The 12,403-nt window shown below is 35.5% G+C and overlaps 1 protein-coding gene across 1 annotated transcript in view; it reads left to right on the top strand.

Annotated features, from left to right (window-relative positions):
• Positions 1–12,403, top strand: part of DNAH14 (dynein axonemal heavy chain 14) — a 344,464-nt gene that overhangs the window by 91,142 nt on the left and 240,919 nt on the right. Inside the window, exons 21-24 of the mRNA XM_058533894.1 lie at positions 5,334–5,455; positions 8,347–8,518; positions 11,333–11,437; positions 11,526–11,644. Of these exons, the coding sequence (XP_058389877.1) occupies positions 5,334–5,455; positions 8,347–8,518; positions 11,333–11,437; positions 11,526–11,644 (518 nt within the window). The remainder of the gene's footprint in view (positions 1–5,333; positions 5,456–8,346; positions 8,519–11,332; positions 11,438–11,525; positions 11,645–12,403) is intronic.

The following is a 12,403-nucleotide window of genomic DNA, read 5'->3' as shown; positions in this document are numbered from 1 at the left end:
ACGGATATTAGCCCAGGGCCAGTATTCCTCAGCAAAAAAAAAAAAAATAAGAGGAGGATTGGCAATGGATGTTAGCTCAGGGCTGATTTTCCTCACACACACAAAAAATTTTTAAAGCAGAAATAAGCAAAAAGGAGAGAATTATAAATCAAACCTTGTCACAATTGGCTACAGCCCTGTGAAAAGGAATATTTAGAGCACTAAATGCCTTTATTAAAAAGTAAAAATGAATTTAATAAATGATAATTTAGGCACACTCAAGAAGCTGAAAAAGAACAGCACACACACAGAAAGACTTCCACTTCCAGGCAAGATGGAGTATAGGGACCAGATATTCCATCCTGCCTGAAATACCCAAAGCAGAACAGAAACAATATATGGAAAAATGGTTCTCAGGATATTGGATATCAGGCATTGAAGGACAAGGATCCCTGAGAGATGGGAAACAAAAAGGCAAGCCCTATGATTGCCCCAATTTACTGCCCTGAGTTTCCAGATCTTGGTTGAGGGGGAATGGGAGGAATCCAACCAGAGCCTGGTGGACTCCCTGACACTAGGAGATGCAGTTGAAAGACTGAGGAGCCAAAGGAGGCTAGAATTTGTAGGATAAAGAACCAGGAATGACAGAGCTGCATAGAATGAGAACTTCAGAGACCTCTGGAAGGTCCCTACTCAAGTATTCTGCAGACCTAATTGCTGGTATGTGAATGTGAGGAAACTACTCGAAACCAGGGAAATGACTGCTTGCGGAGATAAAGGGAACCATTCACACAGGGCTGTGAATAGTGCCCATATCCATCAGCCACAACAGAAAACTGTAACATTCATGAGCATCAGACAGAGCTCTTAAAATGATCTTGCCACAGTAATATAGAATAATAAGCCCTAGACTACATGCTGCTCTTATCCTCTCTAACAAACCTTAAGAGCAAAACCAAAAATGATGACACTGTTTCTAAGTAATTTAATTGCACTCAGAACAAAGCTCAAGAATATTTATAGGAATACAAAAATATCCAGTACCCAACAGGGTAAAATTCAGAACTTCTAGAATCCAATCAAAGATTATCAGACATTCAAAGAAGCAAGAAAATATAACTCATAATGAAAAGAGAAATTAACCAACGGAAACCTATCCAGAACTGACACAGATGTTAGAATTAGAGACAAAGACATTAAAACAATTATTATAACTATATTCCATATGTTTAAAAGTTAAGTAGAAGGGCCAGCCTGGTGGCACAAGCGGTTAAGTGCACGCACTCTGCTGTGGCGGCCTAGGGTTTGCCGGTTCGGATCCCGGGCGCACACCGACACACTGCTTGGCAAGCCATGCTGTGGTGGCATCCCATATAAAGTGGAGGAAAATGGGCATGGATGTTAGCCCAGGGCCAGTCTTCCTCAGCAAAAAAGGAGGAGGATTGCCAGATGTTAGCACAGGCCTGATCTCCTCACCAAAAAAAGAAAAAGAAAAAAAGTAGATATGTGGCAGATATTTTTTTAAAAAGACCAAAATCAAACTTCTAGAGATGAAAACTATAATATCTGACATGAAATATACACTGGATGGGATTAACAGCAGATAGACATTGCGAGAGAAAAGATTAGTGAATTTAAAAATATAACATTAGAAACTACACAAAGTGAAATACAGGGAGAAAAAAGAAGTTTTAAAAATGAAAAAAACATCAGTGACCTGTGGGAAAACTTTGGGGAATATAATAGACATGTAATAAATGGAGTCCTCCAAGATGAAGAGTGAGAGGGAAAAACAGAAGAAAGAAAAATTTGAAGAAATAACAGGCAATCTGTTCTAACTGTATTGAAAACAATAAAGCCACAGATTCAAGAAGCTCAATACACTCCAAACTCAGGAAACATCATCATCACTTATTCAAAACCAGTGGAAGACAGAAGATGCAAATTACCAACATCAGGAACGTAAGAGGTGACATCACTACAGAATCTACAGATATTAAAAGGATAACAAGGGAATATTATGAACAACATTAAGTCAATTCAACAAAGATGAAATGGACAAATTCCTTGAAAAACACAAATTACTAAAGCTCACTCAAGAAGAAATTGGTAACTGGAATAGCCCTATATGTATTAAAGATATTGAAATGATGGCTTAAAATCGTCCCACAAGGAAAAGTCCAGGTCCAGATGGCTTATTTAAGGGAGACATAATACCAATTCTACACAGACTCTTCCAGAAACCTATAGAGGAAGGAATCCTTCTTAACTTACTCTTTGAGGCCAGAATTACTCTGATACCAAAACCAGACAACGACATTATGAGAAAACTAGAGACCAAGAGCCCTCTTGAATGTAGATGCAAAAATTCTAAACAGAAATTTCCAAATAAAATCCACCAATATATATAAAGAGGATGATGTATTATAATCAAGAGGGACTAATCTAAGAAATACGAGGTTGGTTTAACATTCAAAAATCAATCAATGTACTTCACCATATTAAACTGAAAAAGAAAAACCGTATGATCTTCTCAATACATGCTGAAAAAGCATTTTACAAAATCCAACATCCATTTCTGATTAAAAAAAACAAAAACAAAAACAACCTCTCAACAAACTAGGACTAGAAGAGAACATCCTTAACCAGATAAGGGACATCTATGAAAAACCTATGTCTAACATCATACTTAATGATGAAAGACTGAACACCTTCCCCTAAGATCAGGAACAAGGAGGTCTTCTCTCACCACTTCTATTCTACATGGTACTGGAGGCTCTAGCCAATGTATTAAGGCAAGAAAAAGAAACAAAAAGTATCTATATTGGAAAACAAGAGGTAAAATATTCTTTATATTCAGATGACATAGTTGCCTATGCACAAAAATCCAATAAAATTACAAAAAAAGTAAATAAAACTCATATTAGCAAGTTTTCAGAATACAAGATTAGTACTCAAAAATCAACTGCACTCTATGTACCAGCAATGAACAATTGAAAATTTAAATTAAAAAATGCCAATGACAATAGCATAATAAAAAATATAAGATATTTAGGGATAAATCTGACAAAAGATGTGTAAGACCTCTACACTAAAAACTACAAAAGCCTGCAGAGAGAAATTAAAGACCTAAATAAATGGAAGATATACTGTGTTCATGCATTTGAAGACTCAATATAACTAAAATGTTTAAATATCCCCAAAAGGATCTAGATATGATGCAATACCAATCAAAATTCTAGCCAATTATTGGTAGAAATTGACAAGCTGATTCTAAAATTCTTATGAAAATGTAAAGGAACTAGAATAGCTACCTGATTTCAAGCCCTACTACAAAGCTACAGTTATCAAAACAGTTTTATATTGGTTAAACACAGACAAAGCGATAAATGGAACAGAATAGAGAGTACAAAAATAAACCCACGTATGTATAGACAACTGATTTTCAACAAAAGTGTAAAAACAATTCTGAGAAGAAATAATAGTCTGTTCAGAAATGGTGCTGGCACAACTGGACAGTCATACACAAAACAGAAAGATTAAAAAAAACTTGAAGCCATATCTTGCAGCATATAAAAATTTTACTCAAAAACGTATCATAGATCTAAATGCAAAACCTAAAACTGTAAAATTTCGAGAAGAAAACATCACAGAAAATGGCAAGTTTCTTCAATATGACACCAAAAGAATGATCAGTAGAAGGAAAAATCTATCAATTGGATTTCATCAAAATTTAAAATTTGTGCTCTTCAAAAGAGCACTGTTAAGGAAAAAAATATATAAGCCACAGACTGGGAGAAAATATTTGCAAAGCATACATTTGATAAAGGACTTGTATCCAGAATATATAAAGAACTCTCAAAATACAAAACAATAAAGAAATGGGCAAAATATTTAAACAGACACTTCACTAAAGAAGATACGTGGATGGGAAAAAAACACATGCAAAGATGCTTAATTTCATTACTCATTAGGGAAATGCTAACATCCCAATGAGATACCACTGCCCACCATAGGGAATGACTAAAATTAAAAAGACTGATCATCTCAAGTTTTGGTGAGGATGTAGAGGAACTAAAACTTTCATACAGTGCTGTATGGAATGTAAAATGTTAGAATCACAAAGTTTCTTAAAAAGTTAAAAACACACCTACCACATGATCCAGCCATTCCACTCCTGCGTATTCACCCAAGAGAAAGGAAAGGTTATGTCCGTACAAAGACTTGCACCCGAATATTCATAGCAGCTTTATTTGTAATAGCAAAAAATAGGAAGCAACCTGGTGTACACCTAATGAATGATAAATATATGGTATAGCTGTACAATGGAATACTACTCAGCAATAAAAAAGAAATGCACTATTGATATATGCAACAACATGAATGCATCTCAAAATAATTATGCTGAGTGAAAGAAGTCAGACCAAAAAGAATACATATTATATAATTCCACTTAGATAAAATTCTAGAAAATGCAAATTAGTCTATAGTTTCAGAAAGTAGATCAGTGATTGCCTAGGGATAAGAGAGGTAGGTGTAGGAGGAAGGGATTACAACAGGGCACAAGAAAGCCTTTCAGAGTAATAGATATGTTCATTATCTTGATTGTGGTGATTGTTTCACAGATATAAGCATATATCAAAACATCAAATGGTACACTTTATGTGCAGTTTATTTGTGTCAATTATACCTTAATAAAGCTATTGAAATATAAAATAGATTTAAAAAGAAAGAAATATGTAGGTAAATACCAGAAGAGAAATATAAATGAGTTACAAGTGGTTCCCTCTAGGAGCCAGAGCTAGGCAATGCACCAGTCTACTGGTTTTTAAATAAGCATTTTAGTATTAATTGATTTTTAACCATTTTCCTATTACTTTAATAAATATACTAGTTGGAAGAAGATGTTATATCTACACAATGGAATTTTCTGAAATTAAAAGAATGAAGAAAATCTATAAGTACTAACATAAACCCTCTCTAAAAGACATTATTAGGTTAAAAATAAAAGCAAGTTACAGAACAATGTGTATCATATGGTTGCCATTTATGTAAACTATTAAAGATATTACATGTACATAGGTGCAAAAGTGTTTAAAGAAAGGAAAGAATATACATACAAAAAGTGTTTGTATATTTTATAATAAGACAGAAAATTGGATGAACAAGACATCTCAAACCTCTCTCAAAACTAAATATAATTAGATTTATATTCATTTATGTGACCCTCTATTTATTATTTTCTGTATGTCAGTGACTGATAATCACCTTTGATCTCAGTTTCTATTATATGACTCTTATAGAGTCATTTTATATATTTGGATTTGTATGTATGTGTGATTTTATCATTGTAGGATCTTGTGGATAAATGGCATAAAAACTTGACTCTCTTCTCTTACACTCTTGAAGAATGGATGAATTGTCAAAGAAATTGGCTTTATCTTGAACCAATTTTTCATTCTTTAGAAATACAAAGGTAAAAAACATAAAATAGGCCATACACAGGTAAAAAAATGCATGGTGGGTAATTTATTTCCTGTAATCCTTGAGAGATCATTTCTTCAATGAACACTCTAAAACAATCCTACCTATAGGCATAGGTGTATAATCTGCTGAATCATTATTATGGTTTTTTTTTCCTTTCATAAAAGATTGCAAGCATCATCTTTTTTTAAAAAAAAAAAGAAGCCTTATTTCTCAATTGCTGATATTAAGCTATTAAGGACTGAAAGAACTATCAGATAAGTAATTATAATCCCTAAACCACAATACTACATGTCTATTTAGTTCTGGAATGTTAGTGCGGTTTTGATGTGAACAATAAATATGTTTTTAATAGCATTCATACATTAATGATAGTGTCCTACTTTGGATCATGTGAAAGAATAGAGGTCCTAGACAATTGTTGCCATTTTTACCTTTTTATTCGTAGCATCCAAATTAATTGGTCTCTTTTTAAAGCAATTGGTCTTAAGAGTGCTTAAATTGAGACATATGTATTATCTAGGCAGGATTTAAACTACTGACAGTAAATCACACAAGCTAGTCTAGGAGCCATTCTGAAATAAGGTAGAAAGTCATGGGGTGTGTATTTGTAAGGCATAATACGCAGACAATAGAAGACCTTGAATATCAGGTTAAGTATTTTGAACTTTATTTTAGGGGCAAAGGGGAGCTATTAGAGGGTTACAAAATAGAACTGCTCAGATGTGAGTACTGCTTTATAGGGAACAATATCCATTTTTGTTATACATGTATATGCTTGTCATATGAATGCTTTAGATTTTTCTATTAATCTATAGTTATTCTGACAGTCCTCAAAGGTGAAACCACATACCTAAGGAATATATTCTTTATGGTTACAACTTGGTGCCTTAAATTCAAACTTTAATACTACTTGTTACTGAAGATTTCTTAATTGATAGAGAGGTAAGACTCCTAGGTAGGGGAGTTCAAAATGTCATCAAGTTGTTCTTTGACAGGACTTGCTATGAGGTTGAAAAGGGGGCTTTTAATTAAGGGATGCTGACGGCTCCTGTACGTAGTTGTAAGGAAAAGAAAAAATGGGTCTATATTGGACCTGCCTCCATATAGTGGACTAATGGAGAAGGATGATGGGCCCTGATACAAGGGTGAAAATGTGAAAAAGAGAAAAGGGAAGAGAGATTCATTAGAGGAAAGGGAATTTGTGAGAGTAGAGGATGCTGTGCCATTTACCCTCACTCCAAACTAACTATGAGTTGCCCTAGAACTCCTAGAGATATTGGGAGGGTGCTGAACAGAAGGGGAGATTGAAGTCTCCTCCCTGATAAGATTTTTGCTGAGCTGTAGAAATTGGTAGGCCCATCACCCGAGGTGGAGAATGGGATAATGGTGGGAGGGCTCTTAGACAAGCTTTGACATATATTGCCCTGAATTTGGGGGCATTAGGAACTAGGACTTGCCTCTTCTCTGGAGAATTTTGAAGCAGCCTTTAATAGTAGAGCAAAGAAGTACAAGAATACATGGTTATCTTAGACCACTGGTTTCAATCAGAGGTGATTTTTGCCCTCTAGGGGATATTTAGCAATATCTGAAGATATTTTTGATTGTCACAACAGGGGGGTGGGGGGTGGGGTTCTACTACCATCTAGTGAACAGAGGATATTAAACATCCTACAATGCACAGGAAAGCACTCCACCCCCCAACAAAGAATTATCTGGCCCAAAATGTCAATAGTGTTCAAGTTGAGAAATCCTGACTCAGACCAAGGAGACACGGTAGAAATTTCCATCTTGAAAGATCTCCACTCAAAATGGTTGGGGCCAGAACAAGGGAATCCCAGAGGTATACTGCTTAAAGCAAGAATGAGGAATGGCTATAAGTAAGAGGTCAGCTGAAGAGAGCCAGGGAATGCTGCAATGTAGAAGCTCCTGCTGGGGGGACTCTCAAGACCCCAGCTACATACTCCGTGGATAACTGCCCCACGGGGCCATTTAAGAGGCAAAAGAGAAAAAAATAACACCAGCTGAATTTTTTTTTTTTAAAAAAGGCTTTTTCTCTAATTTCTTCTCTACCTCAACCTCCAAGCCATGAGGAGCGTGAATCAGTTTGGGGCTAGCGTGGGACAGGAGTGGGAAATGTAGGTGAGCAGAGAAAGTAAAAGAACTAGACCACACAACCTTTGAAAATCCTTCCCTCATTCAATTCCAACAGTAGCAGCAACAAAACTCAGATTAATGTATCAGTGGATTACCATGCCATGGGTGGGTTTTGCTTCCCTTTTCCAAGGGGGAAAATGGTGATAATATTCTTTCAAGGAAAATTTCTATACCTATGCTGAATCTGCTTTATATTCCTTTATCCTTTAAGATTAGATAATTACTAATAGAACTTGGATTTCCCTATACACTTGCTCTATTCTCTTGCTCCTAGGCCCAATGCCCTACCTGCAATATTCTTGATGTGAAAGCACTGTTCTTCCTTTAAAACCCAGATCAAATAGCTTCTTCATGAAGCTCTCCCTAAATGCCATTTCCTCTCTAGAATTTCAGTAGCCCTTTGTTTTATTACACTTCCTAGGACACGAATCACTTCTACTTACTTTATGTAGAACTTGTATACATCTGTCTTATACCTCTCACTAAGTATAATCTTGTTAGATGATGGATGTATATCTAATGTATCCTAGTATTTCCTACCATGTATATCACTTGTACATTACAGACTCTAGAAAAATATCTTTAATTAATGACTGATCAGTAAAAAGAAAGCATATCAAAACATTTTGTAAATTGAACAGTATTCTGTGGCAAATGCTTTTGGATTATAGATTTTAATTATAGTACCTTCAAAATATAAAATTATCTCAAATTTTCTTTATAAAGGCAGCTCCCAGCAGAAGCAAAACTCTTCTCTCAAGTGATTTCCATGTGGAAAGAAATAATGTTAAAAGTACAAAACAAACTGGATGTTTTGCAAATAACCACCTCTGCGAGAGTCCTTGAAATTCTGCAAAATTGTAATACATATCTTGACTACATAAAGAAAAGTCTTGAGGTAAAAACTATAGCAATCCTAAAATGGAGAATCTTTTAATCTACAAAACCTAATGTAAAATGCACCTCCAAAACTAATTCCAATGCAGATTTTCTTCTTTACTCTAACTGCCAACAATATTTCAAACTCTCACCATCTATAGGATTAAAGAAAATGCTATCAAAAGGAAAAAAAAAGTAGTTGTAGCAATCTAAATGATCTTAGGCAAAGTGCCAAACTTTTTAAGTGCCTAGATTTCTTTACCTTTAAATTGGGAATAAATTTAATTTAAATTAAATTAAATTTAAATTGGAATATTGCCTACCTTGAGCGGCTTTGTCCTGAATGAGATAATGCAGTTAAAGCAGTTAAAACACAAGAGCTGTCACAAAGTACTAAATGAATGTTATTTATATTCACTATTATTATTATGAAGTTGATAAAAATCATCAAAATTGAATGTTTTGATGATTTTATAAATTAAATTATTGATTCCATGTATTTATACATTACCAGAACATTAAATTGTCAGCTAGATATACACATCTTTTAATACTGGGTTTTAATATTTGAGATTCATGGTGAACATATTCACTTCACTTCAACCAAGATTTTTTTCCAGGCATTCATCTCTTTTGCCTGTTGAACACAAGTCTCAGTGTTGTGATGACTGCTCCAGAATATCTTCATATGGCAGTTACAGCCTATAGAAAGTTCTCTGCCCAGGAAGACCTTCTGCTATGTAAATCCATGATCTAGGGCAGTCATGAGGGGCTGCACCCAGAGTGATCTCTTTAATAATAGCCAGTATACTTCGAGATCATTGAGATAAGCCTTCTAATTATTTCTGGCATATCTTTGGACTATTACTAAACATCATTACCAACCAGTAATTTTCCATTTATTCATGTATTGAGCACCTACTTTATACCAGGCACTGCTGCAGATGCTGGGACTCCAGAGATAGAAGACATATTCCCTACTATTACAGAACTCAAAATCTATTACAGGAAACAAAAAAAATAAAGAGATACTACAATGTGATGTATGCTGTGATGGATTGGATAGTATGACCATATCAAAGAAGAGAAATTAATCCAGTCTGGGGGAAGTGATAATTGAAAGTGTATGAGTTAGCCAGGTAAATGAGTCAGAGGGTGGGCGGGTGTGTGGGAAGAGCATCCTAGGCAAGGAAAAAATTACAGATGTGGAGCCACGAGCAAGTATGGCACATCGTGGAGTTGTAAACAAGATGGTACAGATGGAACACTGATTGCAAATGGGAAAGTGGTGAAAGATGAGATTCTCCAGGGACACAGGACAGATGATGAAGGGCCTTGAGTATCACAATGAATTTTGACTTTATTTTATAACCACTGAAGGAGCTTAAGCAGAAGAGTGAAATGATTTAATTTAGAAATACCTCCCTGGAAGGAAGCATCCAGTATATAGAGTGAGGGCAGTGATAACAGATACAAAGAAACCAGTCAAAAGACTAGAAATATTGTGGGACTAAAGTAAGATCATGGTGAGGATGAAAGTTGGGGCCAGGAGCTTCAGATAGGTAAGTAGAGGATAAAAGAGAGAGGTCCAGGATTGTGCCTGGATTTCTGGCTTGGCCAACAGAGTGGAAGATGATATACTACCAAGATAGGAACTAGAGGAGGAGGGGGCCTGTGCGGAAACAAGGAAGATTTGTACATATTGAAAATCTAATACTTAGGACATCAAATGAACATCTTCACTCAGCAATTGGGTATATAGATCTGGGGCAGAGGGAAGAGATCTGAGCCAAAGAGCAAGTGGGTATGTATCACATAGCTCAAGAACATAATGGGTAGGAAGAGTGATGGGGATGGAACTCAAGAGGTGTCAACAATAACATATAGGTGATGAAGGAGGGTCCTGAAGGCAAAAGATAATAAGTGGCTGAGGGATGAAGAAAAACAGGAGAATGAAACCACAAAAGTCAAAATGAAGGACAGAGTCAACAGAGACAAATGCTGTGGAAATATCATGTAACAGGAGGACTGAAATGCTCCAGTAAACTTGGTAACACTGGGGGTCAGATGGCAGAGCCATTTATTTACTGAGAGATGAGTACATCAAGATTTTGAGTTTATAGACTATCTTTTCAAGAACTTTGTGGAGAGAAGGTGGGCAAGTAGCTAGAGGACAACAAAAGGAGACAGAAGGTTTCTTATACATTTTTTAATGAAAGAAATTTAAGAGGGAAGCCTATTGCAAAGGAGAGATTGAAGATACAGGCGAGTAATAAATAAAACAAGGATGGCTTAGCCTGGTATAAATGAATGGGTATCTCTTCCTCTGAAAAGAAGGAAAAGAGTTAAGACTGGTGTGAATGCAGCTAAGTTGTGAGGAAGGATGGAAATACAGGCATTCTCTGTAGGGTAGACTATGAGGTGACCTGCTAAAGTGACAGATTATTCCCTAAGAGGATAGGGAAACAAGAGCAGAAAGTTGGCAGCATGGGAAAGCAATGTTAATAATACCAAAATACAGTGCTTTATTAATGATCAATAACACAATGGTATGTGTGGTTCTGTGTGTGCGCCTGTGTGCATGTATGTGTAAGGGGAGATTTTTTGGTTTGTTTTGGTTTTCATTTGTTTTAATTTTGCTTCATTCAAATTTTTTTTCACAATTTAAGTATAGCTTTCTTTGAGCATGGGATGTTATTTTGACTGATAGTGCTATGTATACTGTAACTCTAATATTGTTGCTTTTGTGTGTAAATGTAGATCCAAATGAGGATGTGACTCATATCATGATTAAATATATATTCTGAATTGCATTTCTTTTGGTTCTGGACAGGACTACCTTGAAATTAAAAGAATGATTTTCCCAAGATTTTACTTTCTTAGCAATGCTGAACTTCTTGATATTCTAGCTAATAGCAGAAACACGGAGTCTGTACAGGTAATATCATTATTCTCTGCTCAGCAATATTATTTCCCGACCAGGTCAGAATTTTATAATGTTATTGACATTTGTTTCTGGTCCACAGCCTCATCTTATGAAATGTTTTGAAAATATAAAACAATTATTGATATGGAAACAAGACATTGGCCCTCCCGCTGTGATAATGCTCATATCTGCTGAAGGAGAAGCCCTTGTGCTGCCCAAGTACGATATATATGTTACAAGCTAAGTGTTGAGACTCCGTAAAACTTCATTATTTAAAACCTCTGCTTGGAAATCTCTGGTATTTCATGGATGTTTGCTAAGCAAACTACTTCTTCAATGATAATGTACTTTTGTAGAATTTTACCTTTCCATATCTTTAGTTAATATTATCCTGAATGCCAACAGAAGGTCTTATTATGTGGACACAGATAGGAAGGAAATTTGCTATTTGATTGGGGTTGTCGATGCTGCTCCCACTGCTGCCTCCACGGACCTCTGGTTTTGTCATGAATGGCTCCCAGGCAATTATAATAAGCTAGGTCCTTCCATTATACTGGTCCAATTTGCCAGCCACAGCAAGGGCTCACTAACCTTTGGCACGTGGTTCCCGATGTAAGTTGATTAAAAGATGCTGCCTCCAAGTCTTCCCATCCACCAAAACCCTAACCCAACCCTGACCTAGGCTTGCTATTTAATAGAAGATCCAATGAGGAATCCCAAAATGCTTCGTAAAATAATTTACCTATTTTGTAAATTCATATTTTACTGGAACCTCTTATAATATTGTGAATAATTTTGTAAATTCATGGTTTTGATGTCAGAATTTCCTAAAGCTAGGTGATACATTTTCTGCATAGTTTTCCAAATTAAGATCTAGAAAAACCAAAAGATATTATAGAATTATAGTCCTTTGGCTAATGAATATTAAAGGTGTAGAAAACTTAGTCTATAGGCTTATCAAAGGAATGAAACATGAAT

The sequence above is a fragment of the Diceros bicornis genome, chromosome 38, assembly GCF_020826845.1.
Source record: "Diceros bicornis minor isolate mBicDic1 chromosome 38, mDicBic1.mat.cur, whole genome shotgun sequence".
Taxonomy (NCBI): domain Eukaryota; kingdom Metazoa; phylum Chordata; class Mammalia; order Perissodactyla; family Rhinocerotidae; genus Diceros; species Diceros bicornis.
Note: the sequence above shows the minus strand (reverse complement) of the source record. Positions and strands in the feature narration are given on the sequence as shown.